This window comes from Nelusetta ayraudi, unplaced genomic scaffold, assembly GCF_046127955.1.
Source record: "Nelusetta ayraudi isolate G7.1 ecotype Tasmania unplaced genomic scaffold, CSIRO-AGI_Nayr_v1 ptg000090l, whole genome shotgun sequence".
NCBI classification, from domain to species: Eukaryota; Metazoa; Chordata; class Actinopteri; order Tetraodontiformes; family Monacanthidae; genus Nelusetta; species Nelusetta ayraudi.
The window spans coordinates 1,462,771-1,478,124 of NW_027466140.1; the positions used below are offsets into that span (position 1 = coordinate 1,462,771).

At 42.0% G+C, this 15,354-nt stretch overlaps 1 protein-coding gene across 1 annotated transcript; it reads left to right on the top strand.

Moving 5' to 3' along the window:
- The first annotated feature begins 4,737 nt into the window (after window positions 1-4,737).
- slc43a3b (solute carrier family 43 member 3b) lies at window positions 4,738-13,665 on the top strand. The gene is made up of 13 exons (XM_076046512.1): window positions 4,738-4,842; window positions 5,150-5,405; window positions 5,562-5,691; window positions 7,228-7,274; window positions 7,384-7,460; window positions 8,251-8,343; window positions 9,182-9,321; window positions 9,516-9,622; window positions 9,750-9,893; window positions 10,023-10,130; window positions 11,221-11,407; window positions 11,614-11,737; window positions 11,825-13,665. The coding sequence occupies exons 2-13, from the start codon at window positions 5,240-5,242 to the stop codon at window positions 11,924-11,926; spliced, it is 1,425 nt and encodes a 474-aa protein (XP_075902627.1). The 5' UTR covers window positions 4,738-4,842; window positions 5,150-5,239; the 3' UTR covers window positions 11,927-13,665.
- The last annotated feature ends 1,689 nt before the right edge of the window (window positions 13,666-15,354 follow it).

Genomic DNA, 15,354 nt, shown 5'->3' on the forward strand with positions numbered 1-15,354 from the left:
CTGGAGTCTTTTAAATGCTGACACAAACCAACACAGACCAATCGGGGAGCAGCCACTTAATGCCATTCAGCTGGTGGCTATTAACTCACAGGTTCAATTAAATCTATAGGCACTTAGTCGAACAAGTTGCAGGTGTGTGAGGCTGATGATTTTCCCCGTTGCTTGTGTCACTTTGTACAGATGATCTTGGTTTTTTTTTTCTTCCTGCTGGCTTTACCTCTCTCTGAGCTTCTACCACCATGTACAGTCCGATTTCCTCGGCTGTTCATCTTTTTGGTTTCTCCAACATTGTCATTCTCAGGGCTTCAGTTCCAATGTTCTGAACTGTGTAAATCTGCACATGATAAGATTGCATTTTATTTCAAACATTTTGAGATACATTGAACATTTTTCACATTTTCATTTCGAAAGTAAAGCATTTGGGTAAACAGAACTGTTGTAATTAAATTGGCCGCTTGTTACATTTCTTAATAAAACAAATAAAAGACTGAAAGAGAAGGCAAAACAACACTGATAGTTTCAATAGAGTAGTTTTTAAGTCAACTTTGTGCACTTTATTCATTCATTCATCGTCCATACCCGCTTATTCCCGAGCTCTGGGTCGCGAAAAATAAATTGAAACAAAATTTGGAAACCAAATAGATACAATTCTATTAACTGGCCACATGATGGCATCATCCTACCTAACAGTTCTGCAAAGGACGCAACGGTACCATCCATCCTGAAGATGTCTTAGTGACTCTATCCTTCCATCCTTATCAAGGCTGAGGTGGCAATCTCTAGTTGTAATATTATAATTAGAGGCTGAGGTGACAATCTCTAATTATAATATTAGAATATAATATTACAATACAATATCATTTATTTGATTTTGTGATTTCGACTTTGGGATAAAATGCTCCAGTACTTCCAAGTGACGGATTAATAAGATTCCTTAATGATCTACTACAGATGGATGTTCCCTGCAGGAATGGGCGAGACTTCTTATTACATTCGGATCCGGCGCTGCAGGCAGTGATGCAAGTGGCAGAGCAGATGGAGCAGGTGGGTTGTGGACCCCGCCCACCGTCGCTGCCGTGTCACCAGCAAGCGTCGGTTGGTCCCGGCAGTTCGTCCGTTGCACGGGGCGAACAATATGTGGATGGGACCGCCGTAGGAGGCCATAACCTCTCGTGAGTACATACATCCTGACATGAATAGACAGCTATATAGGACGAAAGAGATGAAACGAGGTTATTGTTTGTTGGCGACTTTGCTCCCCCAGACGGCGTCTGCCTCGCGCGTCACCCATCGCGAGCAGTCTTGGGTTGTGTGGCTGCAAGTGAAAACACCGCACCACGTTGTAATGACGCAACCAAGCCCGCCAGGCAGGAGGGTCTCTGTGGCGGAGAGAGGTTCTGACAAGGATCCGACGCGTTTCTCTTCAGAAAGCCTCTCAGCTGTTCACTCTCACCGACATTCATAGCCTAGATGTTGATTATTAGACGTTGCATTCTTTCTTCATTTCAATTCAAAAGAACTGATGAGAAGCTAGTGGTGGAGGAGGAAGCTGTCATATCCTATTAGTAAATGTCTTTGTTGCCTAAGCCAAGAGAAGACTTCTGCATTTAAAAAACAAAACAAAACAAACGTGTACAGTGCAGGGGTGTAATTTGATTATTTAATTGAATCTGGAGGCTTGGGATGACATTTAAACAATGTAATGTTCTATGTGAACATTAAATGAGCAGATAGGTAGAGAAGAAATGTCTAAGTAAATGAGACTGACAGCTCCTCCCAGACTACAACATGCTGTATGAAGCAAAATTATTGAGCAAGCACTGCGTCCGAGGTCATCACGGTTCATCTGTACCAGTCTGTTCCTCCTGACCATTAGTCAAAGGGAGAAGCAACGCGGAAAGAGGTGGCGAAAGGGAGTCACTGGATTGATGTGGGAGGACTATACCAGCATACCAGTTAGCCACCAACCTAGGGCAGACAAAAGCTGCATGCCAAGAAATGTCTCATATTTGAATTCCATTTGTTTTCTCTGAGTGTTACATACCCAGAAAGTTGCACCACACCTCGCCTTAAGTGTTACAGTGTGTACACAATAGATTTTTCCCCGATGGTTTTGGTGATAAAAAGGACTTTGAACTGTTTTCCCTTCCCTGCTGTCAATATTTTCTCGTCACTACAGTTTCCAATGAATCCCAGTTTTACGGAACCAAAACTTGGACAGACAAATTTAGGGGAACTTGCTACCACTCGTTCTTTGATCAGTTCTTGAACATTCAGCATATTCTAATTGAGTGATCTTCTCCTTAGCGTTGGTGTGCTGCCAACATCATGTTATTCTTTACACAAGCATGAAAATCAGCTGATGTGATCGGAAAAAAACTTGGTGTTTTCAGACTGATTTTTTTTAGCTGTTATTATACGGACGGAAACATTCTGCAATCATATTTAAACACTCAAATCAACAAATAGATCCGTATGGTTTTAGTGATACTGGATTTGTTCATTTCTGTTGTTACATATCATGCATCCATAATATGCAGATGATGAAAAAAATTTCATCACCGGTAAAAGAATATGCTTAATGCAAAGAAAGTCTCTCATCTGTCAGGGACTTGTTCACCTGCGGGAGGTTTCAAAGTCAATGCGAACATCTCCAAATTCACACCTCAAACCTCTTCACATATATACTGTAGGTCTGTGGTGCAGCCCTCGGCGCCACTCATACATTCTTATGTCTGATCAGTCCATTTGGCTCAACCAATCTGATGAGTTATCATAACATTACTTAGCCCCCCAAGTTTCAGCCCTAATTGTAACGTTATGCAGAGATCCATCAAGTACTTGTCCCTTGTGTTCCCCTTACATGTTATCTTTATTCATTTCCAGTGGGAGAAATTTGTCTCAGAGGATGGCATATGAATTATCATTGGAGAAAGAGTAACAGCATCATCCAGCCGACAACACATTAGAAGAAGCAAAGCTGCTTGAGTAAGCATTGCAGTGGGGGGTCATCATGGTTCATAGTTGCCACTCCATTCCACCTGACTAGTATAAAAAAGAAGAAGTGGTGCGTGAGATGGAGAAAGGGAGTCACAGGATTTATGGAACCATGTGACATGTTTTTAATGTTGCATGTAGTGGTGACAACTTACTATGGTGGTGATGTCACCACCACAGCTACACTGGCTCAGATAGCATGCAGCCACTTGGCCACATCATCTCTTATGATCTGAAATAAACATTAGTGGTTCAAACTAAAGAAAGGTCCCATTACATTAATTCTCTGATATTTATTTTTTATCCGAGACTCCAGTGGAGACACTTAGTTATTGTTAAATAATTTTTTTATGGTATTGATTGATTGATTGATTGATTGAGTATTGATTGATGAATAAACTGATGTTACGTTGGAAGCACAAAAGGACATGCAGGATATTTGGAAAATGTAACTCTGTGTAGTACTTGTGTTTTTCAAGTTCTTACAAATGTATTAAGTCAACACCAATTTCCACGCCTCATATCAACACACACGGCCTGTGTCTTAAACCCATTCACACTTCTGATGTTGCAACATTGTGACTTCTGCTTTGGCCGCCTGGTAGCTGTGACATGAAATTGCTGGCCTTAGGTTTTATTTCTTTAATCTTGGCAGGGAGGGAAAGCATATGAGTGTGGCAGGATGCGCTCTCAAAACAGCTGGTCATCCTCACATGCACGACTGAGCATGACCTACTATTTCGACACTTAAACACTTTTTTTTCTTTTTTTTTACTGCTTTTGGGACCAGCAAACTCTCACATAGTCAAAGAATAAACAATTTCAGCATTTTTCAAAAGTTGTTTGTCACTTACAACCAGAAAAGATGTTTGCGTGGCACTCCTCAAGGTCTAGGTCTTGGTCTCTCAATTAATGTTTTCATGGTGTTTTGTATTTATTTGGCCTTGTTACCTTCTCATTTGACCAATCACGTACCTTGCTTAAAGGAATATACTATACTATTTCCTATGAAAAACAATAACAATATTTTTTTCTTGTTTTTTTGTTTAGTCCATTTGTTGGTTACAAGAAAATTGTGTTTTAAGACTTGTGTTGATCTCCATTGGAGATTTATCTCCAGGGTTTGTATGTTATAAACTCGCACAACTTAAAGGGCACACTGAGTCGTGTGAGAGTGTGTGTGTGTGTGTGTGTGTGTGTGTGTGTGTGTGTTGTTAAAAAACTGGGTCTTGTGATCTCATGAGTGATGCTGTGGTTAAAGAGAAACTTTCAGCACTGAATCATAGATGCATCTTGCCAGCAGCAATGTGTAAAAAGGCTCTCATTGTAAATATCTGTGTTTTCACAATTGGGACAACTTTGTGTCAGTATGTTGCAGTAAGAGAGCCATGTGACAATGAGAGCGTAGAGCAACACGAACAAAATTGTTCTTTTTGCAGAACTTTCAGGTGTTTTACTGCTACTTTTGAGTTTTGTTCGGCGATTGCTTCTTCTGACACTTGTTACTCTTGGAGGCAGCACGTGTTGTTCAATTCGCTCTGGTCCTTGTTTGGGAATACTTAAAACAGCAAAACTTATGAAGACAGTAGAGCAGTCCCTGTATCCACATCTGTGTGTGTGTGTGGTGGTGGTGTTGGGGGAGGGGTGTTGCAGCCACTAGCGGAGAGAGGAGTGCACTTTTCTTGAGCGATCGTTTAGACAGGAAGACTAGGGCGGGAGCTAGAGGGAGGAACGGGCGAGGCGAGGGGGTGTGGTGAGGAAGACAGCGGGCCTCTATAATAAGAAAAGAGGAGGAAGGCTTTGGGAGGGAGAATTTTCCTGGGAGGCTCAGACGTGCGCTGAACTGTGAGTAGATGCAAAAAAATGCAGAATACTCACTTGAATCACCAAAGCTGCAAGAAAGTTTCAGTTGTTTTTCTTTCGAAAACATTGTGGCTTCTTATTGACTATTTAGTATTTTTGTATGTTGGTTAACACGTAACAGATTCTTTTCTCTTTTGAACTGGAATTTGCAAATTGTACCCAGATGTTTTCAGGAATTTAACTCCTTCTTTAACATCTTTCAGTTCTTGCTTTAAATTTGTGCTACTGCTGCAGCAGGGGTCCAATGAGGGCTGGGAAAAAAGTTCACTCACTTTTCTGTATCCGATAGGTACGGCGCGGAAGAAGCCCTCTGGGTGAGCGAGCGTCACATCTGTGCAGGTTGAAGAAGTGGGGGCGTTTGCGTGAGTGCGTTGGCACCATGAGGGTGAGATACAGCTTGACCTTTGCCTCTGGCCTGGTGGAGTGCCTGTGTTTTGCTGGCGCCGTGTTCGGATGGGCTTCGCTTGTTTTCGTCCTGAAGACGGAGGGCTTCTTCAGCTCCCTGTGCGTCAACGCAACAGGAGTTAATGCTACGCAACCGCTAGGTCAGTGTCACGTCCTCACCTCCACTGCCCATAGGTACCTGCTCGCTTTGATTTCATCAGAAATATCTGGAACCTGCTCTTAGAATGAAATGAAGTTGTACCACAACGATTGTCTTGATAATGTTTTTCTTTTTTTTTCTTATCATGTATCCATAGACTGCAGCGGACAGGATGAACAGTTCTCTCTGGTTTTCACCATCGCCTCCTTTATGAACAATTTCCTGACGCTCGCGAGCGGGTTCCTCTTTGACAAGTTTGGAACAACTGTGACACGTCTCTGCTCAATGTGAGTGCAACGGTGACAGCCTGAGTAACCGATTCGGAGGAAATGGTTAATGCATTCACAGTGTATTCCAGCAAGCAAAAATTAATTTATGAGGTATAAGCGGCCTCACGTGCTGTACAGGAGTAATGAGCTGACAACCATTTACCAGTAACACAACAACAAAAATAGGTTATTCATTCATTACTCGTTATTCATTATTCTACATTGGATAAAGAGGAGCAAGGTGCAGCAAGTGCTTCTGAATTTGTAGTCCGTGTGTCGGTTCATGGGTTGTGAAGGGTGATGAAATGACCTAGAATTGATTTGACACCATTTGACGCTGTGGTTTGTCATCATTGCATAGACATGAACGGTAGTTTGTGTCAAAGGTCGTGGTGATGCTTCAAAAGTGATGTTTAAATCCTAAAATGGTCAAAAAAAATTAACTTTGCTGCAAATGGAAACAAGGTGGGCGTGATGTAGTCTCCTCAACTCTATTTTCTTTATGCCAAAGGTTAAAATGCAGCATGGAGGAGCCCTGTGCTGCTGTATCCCTCTGTTTACACTAAAAGAAACACCTCCTCACTCGTCTTGGCATTGCTAAGGCTGTCTCTGCCGGCGGTGGCGACACTAATGCTACGCTCTCATTGAGGCAGTTAGCTTTACTAAGTGCTTCCTGTGATATTTTTCTGTATTCCCTCCCAAAAAAGGTGTTTGGTTACATAAAAGTATGCACGGACACAGAGTGCTGGGAGAGTAGCTGTGTTGTTATGTTGCACTCTGTGAGGATAAAAAAAATGTCTCAGTCGAAATATACTTTTTGAACGAGACGCCTGCAAAACCAAGTAGCCACAGCAGCGCAGAGGGAAAAAGGGGTTATAAAAAGCTTATGAGAGATGTAACACAAAGCAGATGTGGTCTCTGTGGGGTGGCAGACAGATTTGGTGCGCGGGGTTAGCATTAGCCAAAACATTAGCATGCAAAATGTGGAGAAGAAAGTAACGGGCCTGAGCGTGGTCGGGATCTAAAGTCACGAGAGAAGCAGAAAGGCAGTGGGGGAGAAGTGCCAGCGACTAAAACTGGAATGAGGAACAAGTGTGAGGACGATGAAGAAAGTGTGTGAAAGGCGGCGCTAACCAGCAGAAGGCTTGGAGGAATGTTGGAAAGAGACGCGCTCCACGTTCTTGCAAATGTTCAGACGGTATGAGAACCCCTCCCGGCTTAGTCTGAGATAATATTTATTATAGAATAACACACGGGCCAGCATACTCCGTTCTCCCATGTTCATCCTAATCCTCAAAAACAAGCTGGTTTAATGCCATCCATATGTCCTCACTCAAAGAGGGCGCAGGGAAAACAGGAGGCTGATGAACTCAACCTCCTGAGGAATGCAAATAGCTACAGGATGAGATGTGGGAAGGTAAGGAGGACAAACACAAGGACGTCTACTCATATGTTGTAGCATCTACTCATTTAATTTTCGTTCAACACTCTACTTCCTATCTCGCAGTAATTTCTGGGACATCTGAGTTGAAATGATTTTCTTTCCCCCAACAGATCACTATACACCGTGGCAGCTTTGATGTTGGCGTTTGTTGTACCAGGTGAAGAACATCTTTTTGGTTCTACTGATTCTGACTAAACCAACTATGTCTGTCAACTGTGAAAGTTTTAAAGGTTGTGTCCCCCCCCCCCCCCCCCCGCTCTCTTTAGCCATCTCCAACATGCTCTTCCCCGCTCTCTCCCTGCTGGCAGTCGGTGGCATCATGTTACTGATCACCAACATGCAGGTAGATGCAGTCGCACTCGCTCTAGAACACACATGTCCTTTAAATATTGCTCCATCTCCAATTTTTAAAGGACTCTCCCTCTGTAAATAAGAACCTCTTTAAGGGATAGTTCACCCAAAATTGAGTTTTCTCTCTTTTATTAATCACCACTATGTTGGCAGAAGCTGTGGTGATAATGTCCACAAAACCTTTCCATGCTTTGGGAAAACATCCAATGGATCCCTTTAGTCGCCAGTGACACCAACGCAAAAACGCAAGAGAATAGACGTGAATTATGACTTATTTCCAAGCTGCTCGTGTGGTTTCAAAGAAATGTTTAGAATACTGTGTTCCAATTTCTGCTGAACACTTTAAATTTTTTAAATATCCACTGTAGTCTGCTGCAGTGCCACATGTCGACCGGCAAATATACTGACTTGTGGTAGCTTGCAAACTTACCATTCTGGCAAGAGCTGACCTGAAGGCGACTTCTACAGCAGGCTTTAATGAATACCTTTGATTCAGGACAGACTGTTCAGCTTCAGGGCGATTTGTGAGGCATTTTTTGAATTATTGAAACTTTTAAGGCCTGGCGGTAAAACCTAAAAGTTCCAGAGTGCAGCGTTCTTTCTTGACCGAGATCAATGGGTTTTTCTTGGAGTGAGTAAAAACGGACCTTGTCAGACTCTGAATTGAAAACACCCACCAAAAGTCCAACAGGTCAAGGTCATCTCAAGAAATCAGCTCTAAAACCAAAAACAAACTGTGCAACGTTTATTTGTTCTGATCACTTTTGTTTCTTTCTGTGAAGGTGGGAAACCTGTTTGGCTCCCGCCGCTCCACCATCATCACACTGTACAACGGGGCCTTTGACTCGTCGTCTGCGCTCTTCCTTGTCATCAAGGTGAGATTTCACCCTCTCATTTATGTTCTTAAGCTCCCAGACCTGGGTCCCGGGGTCTTCTACAGGGCAGAACATGTCAGCAGATGAACAGAAACACGTTTGAAATGTATTTATTTAGACAAATTTCTACCTGAATGGGATCCCTTCACAGTTGCTTGTTGTAGCAAGACAGGGATAATCTTTATTTATTCATTTATTATTTTATTGTATTGCATTTTATCATTGAAAGCTGCTGGACTTGTCAGTGTTAAATTATTGAACACTTTGCTCCTTAGAGAAACAAAACATGAACCAAGTAAATCATTCGCAGCAACGTCAGCTTCGCCAAGTCCAGTTATCATAAGAATATGTTATTGATCCCTTGAGGGAAACTTGGTTCATTACATTAGTAATAAGTATTAGAGCAGAGAGGAACAATATTAGCAGCCACAAGAGTCATAAAGGAATATTTAGAGTATAAAGGATATTTGAAAACATTGTGTTATGTGCAAATGAAAGGTTATTAACTATTAATGCAAAAGCTGTTGATAGTTAATTGGGCAATTTGAAAACTTTGCGCTCTAAGTGAGCATGAAGTGATGAATGGATTTCATATTTGATGCAGCGCTTTCAGTTTTCATTGCAGAAAAACAAGCAACAGATTATTTATTGTTTATTTAATTTATGTCGGCATCCCCATTTATGATTCTGCACATCTGGTATAGTGCAGCGTAATTTTGTCATTCATTGCTACCTCTGTGTCACACCCTCGGGCCCTTGACTAAATATCAGAATCACTGGTGAACAGGAGGGTTTTTTGAACAAACTGTTTTTATTTACTCATCTGTTTCTCCTGCAGCTGTTACACGAGTCTGGCATCTCTCTCCGCTCTATCTTCCTCTTTCTGTCGGCGTGCAGTGTCATTCATCTGCTCAGAACTTTCTTCCTAATGCCCAAGAAGTTCATCCCCTACCCGCTGCCTGAAGACTACACTTACGGGTATGAAACGCTTTGGCCATGTTTAAGTTCTAAATCAGGGTTTATGATGAGTATTTCAAGCGTGGTTGGAATTGTGATCAGGAGGTAACACATTAGGATTTGGTTTGCATAGCATCTCTAGCATGAACACGCAATAAAGTGTCGAACTATTTGTGTGCAAATGGAATCAGCTTGTGACCTCTGACCCTTGTCAGGATAACCTGCGGTGGTTCAAACAGAGCAGAGCTGACCACGGAGCAAAGCACCGCTGAGAAAGAAGATGAGGGGATGCCCCTCAGCCAGGCAACCTCAGCCAAACCAGGTGTGTTTGGCTAAACAGATAGATGGACGGTAGAACAGCACGCCTGCATTATTTATGTATTTATTGTTTATTTCAGTATTTATTTACCGCGTCTCGTTTCTTTCCCCCCCGCCTGATGCCCCCGCAGAGAAGACTTTCCGCGAGTGCTTCCTGTCCTGGTTCTTCCTGTGGCACCTGCTGTGGCTGTCGGTGATGCAGCTCAGGCATTACTTCTTCATCGGGACCCTCAACCCCATGCTGCAGCATCTGACAAATGGAGAGCCCTCACTGGGTAAACACACACACGGACCACACCAAAGCACAGCGAGCGCATGTCAAGTGTGTTCACATCAGGAACTCGTCAGTGCTGGTCAGTAGCGCCGGATGAGTCACCTCTCCCTCTGCTCGTGTGTCGCCGCAGTCAGCCAGTACATCAACGCCTTCGCCATCACCCAGCTGTGCGGCGTGCTCTGCGCTCCCTGGAACGGGCTGCTCATGGACAGGCACAAGGGCAAACCGCGGGCGCCTGGTAAGGCTTCAGAGCTCATCTTCACATCTTCTTCGCAACCTCATGCAGTAAAAAAAGACGCGAGGCCGACCTCATTGGTTTTGTGGATTCAGTGTCTGTAAAATAGATAATGCTAAAATCCCACATTGGGGAAACTAGAACAATTACAGAAACAATGTAGTGCAAATTAGGAATATTATATTAATAAAAACATAGAAATATACATATTCAAAAATAAAGAAATAAAATAAAATAAAATATTTATAGAGTAAAAAAGGAAAGAACAAGTTAAATACATCTTATGGACAGTTGGATTCATTTACAAGTTGTCCACATAATATGGACATATAAATAAGTATTTTATTGCACCTTTATAAAATGCAAGTGGTTGAGAAGATGATTTCTATGGAGTGCAGTTGTACAGCCTCATGGCTACAGGGAGGAATTTTGTTTATTTGTTTATTTAGTGGATCCCCATTAGCTGACGCCTAGGCGACTGCTCGTCTTCCTGGGGTCCCAAAAACGACATAAAACACCACAAACCAACTACATAACAACAAAAACAGTACATACAAGAAAAACAATGACAGACAGGATTCACAAATATATATGCAATGCTGTTAAAATGATGCATTCATAATAACCTGGCCAATGTTTTACTGTTAAAATAGTTCATTCAGATTTCAGATGTCCTTTAATATCAACTGTAAACATTTATGATTTCCTTAGAGAACATTTAGAGAGAATGACCATCAGGCTACAGATATAACAGAGACAAGAAATATAGTAAGAGAGCAAAACACATGGAATAACCTGCGGTAGTGCTTCCTCTTGCACTGAGGGTGCCGCGGTCCTGCGCTGAAGGACAACCGCTACCGCTAGCATAGTTTTGATGGTTACAAAACTCTGAAAAATATAGCATTTAGTCTTCAGATTGTTGCGTAACGTCATGACTGTGGCGGTAACCACAAATTCCTCATCCAATGATGATTAGAAGTGGTTGTGTCCAGGCTGTGGTGGATCTGAATAGCAGCTGTCAGCAACCTTGCAGTGATTTGTTGTGTTTGCTGTTCCTCCCCCCACTGACGGTTGCACTGGTGGCTGTTCGCAGGGCAGAGTGAGCAAGACGCCGACCTGCAAGCCGCCATCCTCTCCCTCTTCCTGACGGCGCTGCAGTGCCTGCTGTTCTCGCTCTGCGCCACCATCCCCTTCCTGCCGCTGCAGTACCTCACCTTCATCCTGCAGGTCGTCAACCGCTCCTTCCTCTACGGCGGCAACGCGGCCTTCATCAGCGTGGCGTGAGTGTCTGAAGTCGCGGCTGCACAGTCGTGCAAATGAATAGGCCGAGATTTGTCTGGATGTTAGAGAACGCTGCAGAGTTGATGACAGAGTAGGGAAGGCAGTGAAAAGACGGCATATAAATCAGAACATGTGAAGATAATGTTATCATATCAAATAGTACAAAACCTAAAACCTATGAAAAACTAAATGTTTCTCTTCCCAGGTTCCCATCGTGCCACTTTGGGAAGCTGTACGGTGTGGTCATGGCCCTGTCTGCGGTCTTCTCCCTGATGCAGTATCCCTGCTTCGCCGTGGTGAAGGGGCTCCTGGATGGAGACCCTCTATACGTGAGCACACGGTCCATGTCAGAAACAAGAACCAAGCGGCGGCCGCTCGGCCCGGTCGTTTAATGTTTTCCTGCTCTCTTCTTTCAGGTGAACATCGGCTTGACGCTGCTCAGTCTGGTGGCCTTCATCCATCCCTTCTCCGTTTACTTGCACTGTAGGAGAGCAGCCAAGGAGAGAGCCTCTTCTTAACTGCCTCGTTTCCTCTGCAGTTTGTTTTCTTTCTGCTGCTGCTGCTGCTGCTGCTTGTGTGGCTGGTTCACGATGTTGCCTTGTTCCACAGCGTCTTAAAAATGCATTTCGAAATGCAGCGGAACGGAGCTTGGAGTGCTTTCAGTCACACTTGCCTTTGCTTTGCTGCGTTTAGCGTATTCACCGTAAATCGCAACAGCTTTTTACCACAGTTGTTAATGAAAACATCTGAGTAATGGTGGTGAACCACTGCTGCAACCTGCAGTGTCTCACCTCTGTAGACCGACACGACCCCTTAGCTGAACTACCTCTACTTTTTCAACTGCAGTACAACTTGTATTGTGCTTCTTTTTTTTTGTTGAGATGTTTAATCTTATTTTTTAAATCATCTGTCGTGACGTTATTGTGCCAAATGTCAAAGTAGGGCAATGCGATGCATATATACAGTGTTATACAAATGCATTAGGCCACCACCACCAGCTTTGTTCTCCGGCCACCCTAAATTTAGTTTAGTAAGAAGAATTACTTCAACAGAAATTATATTTTCAAACTAAAATATAATTTGAATTGTTATCAAGGACTTTTCAAATGCAACATTTTACGAAAGCAAAAGAAAATCATTTGTTGGTATGCTTGAGGAATGGCTTAAATTTTAGCCTGAATGGGTGAATTCAAAGGATTATTAAGTTCTTTCAGTTTATTTTCCAAGAAAATAACGAGAACATTTTTTTAATCTACATATTTGAAATATTTCTCAAATACATATGCTTTCAGGTTTTTTTTTTTGGTTTTTTTTGTTTTTTTTTACAAATTTGTTAAGTACTGCATACATACATACACTGACAGAATACATAGTTTTCTCTCAAATGCAACAAATGGGAGTTGTAACGTAACCAGTAGTCAGTAACGTTAGTTTTGTGTTTAGAAAACCTCAAAGGCCTCTGTGAGTGGACAAAGGTCTTGTTTGAACCTTGGTTGAAGACCATGAGAAATGTTCGTGTTTTACACGGACGTGACCAACTGCCGCACACTCATCGACTATAAGTCAAGAAAAAAAAGACAATGCTGCCTCCTGCTGGCAAATTGTTTTAGCACTCTGAGCAGGTTATTCCACTTTACCGCACAACGCAGCTGTTAAGATTGTAATGTGAGCAACGTGTTTTCAGGTGCTAGGAGACTAAATACAAAGTGTGATGTCATGAAGGGACTTCGAAGTCAAAACGTAGTGTTTCGGTTCGTCAAGGGAACAGCTTGTTATGAATGTCATAAAGTACTTTCTTTACGCAGTTCTTCAAATAGTTCATGTACCTCGTGATGCTTTTTCCACTTCTGTTATAAACAGCATTGTTGCTGTTTCAAAATATCAAATGTGACTGAACAGACAATCTGTTCACATACAATGCATGGAATTTTATTGTGTTGCTTTTTTTAACAAAACAAAACAAAACAAAACTAGGATTTGACACCCTGTTAGTCTATCTACAAAGATCTATTTTGAAACAGAAGTCAAAGTGAATGTGAAAGTGATTTTTTAAAGACTTTTAAAGATTTTAATTTAATTTTAAATTTTAAATTTTTAGTATTTGGTATCTTTTTTTTTCTTCTTGAATATGCTTTTGTTACAACCCTACAGAAAGGGTACGTGAGGTGCAAATGTGGTCTTTTGTACACATTAATGTGTCACTCTTGTTCGTTGTTTTACCTTAATTGTGAAACTGCAAAGCCAGTTTTTGCGCTAATGGTGGAGTTGTGGTCATTTATCAGATTTAAAGTTATAAAGCCCCTAGGTAAAATTGTTTTCACCACAAGGGGCAGTAGATTGTTTTCTCTCTATTTTAATAAGATAAGATAAGACTAATAAAGGATTATGTTATTAAAATAGAAAGAAAGAAAGTCAATAATAAAGTTTAGCCACACAATGAGGAATTTCTAATCCTGTATACTTTCTTCAGTATAATTTTTAATTACCAAAATTATTGTTAATAAATTTAAAACCTGTTTCAAACAAGGTTCAGTTTTTTGTGGTCCATTATGCTTATAATTGAGTAACAATAAAAAGCCTATGGATACTCATGCATGAGTGAATGGCAAAAACATTAGAAAACAAAACAGTGCCCTGTGCTCTCTGTCTGGAATAGTTTATCTTTAACATCCAAAAGTTAGGGCTATGATCTATCCTGCCATAATTTCCTATTTCAACACAAACATCCTGTCTCAATAGTCTCAACAAGAGGTGACATGAGACAATGTGGCCCTGCGTGTTGCAAAAAAGGAACAGGAAATGCATGCAGCTTGTCACATTAATAAAGACCAACATCATCACTGCGTTTTAGGTGCAAAGTTGCAAGATTTTCAGAAAAACACAAACAAGTTTGGCAGCACAGTCTTGTTTTTGACGAGTAGTGTGTGGCAGGGCATGACAAGATAAGCAACAACAATGAGCAACAAAAGATCACATCAGCGTGAGCATAAGTGTGTCATGAGAAAGTGTGTCATGTCCATGTTACATACCACCACATGTCCTTGTGTCATGTCATAAAGTCAGAGAAGACTCTCAAATCATGTTAGATGACAAGTGACAGGTCGTCTGATAAAAAAATATATATGTATATATATATATTCCAATGAACTTTTATATCCATCATTCCAGAGCTCCTTAGTGTGAGCTTTCACTTCATTGGTGGAAGAGGAGGCAAAAGAGAGGCATGGTGTTACTGTTGCATGTTTTGGCAATTTTCTTGAAGGACACAATATGCATTAAAAAATGTCATTTGATAAAATGAACTTCACTGGCGACCGGTCCAACGTGCAGCCCGCTTTAGGCTGACGACAGCTGGGATAAGAGGAGGAAACAAAGTTGCCTGTAGGGGGAAGATAAACTTGCAACAAAAAAAGGGTGAAACTCTCAAACAGGAACGTGAAGTGGGTCAACTTTGACTTTTATCTTTGAGTAAAATAGTTCTTCCAGTTGATCAACTTCTCTGTATCCTTGTCTGATAACTGACCGTGAACTGAGGCACGTGCACCAGCGCAGAGCTTCACCAACTTCATGGTCAAGGTCACGGTCAACACACGGCTTGATGCCCGGCTCGGTTACGAAAGATTTGGCATAAGGCAAAGACAATTATGTGATATGTTAAGATATCGATGTGATTAACGGGCTCTGGACTCCTTGCCGCTTCTCGTTTGCGCTCGTCTTTGGACTGTGAGTGGACGGACTCATCGTTGGGGGAGACCTTGTTCCTCAGCATCCCCAAACATTCCTGCCCACTGCCACACGTTGTCGCATCGGCAGTCACACCTGAACCCTAGTTCTCACATAAGTCTGTCAAGTCATGGATGCGTGGGCTGCTTTCTTACCCATCACTGAGCTGGGAGTGGGGAAAAAAAGTTATTGTCTTCTGCCGCCGAAATCGTGTGACTGAAAC

Bases quoted from the DNA above. Each gene is read 5' to 3' on its own strand.
- slc43a3b (XM_076046512.1), top strand. From the start codon at position 5,240: ATGAGGGTGAGATACAGCTTGACCTTTGCCTCTGGCCTGGTGGAGTGC. The intron at 5,692-7,227 runs GTGAGTGCAACG...TTCCCCCAACAG, and splicing joins GTGACACGTCTCTGCTCAAT to ATCACTATACACCGTGGCAG. The intron at 9,894-10,022 runs GTAAACACACAC...GTGTCGCCGCAG, and splicing joins AAATGGAGAGCCCTCACTGG to TCAGCCAGTACATCAACGCC.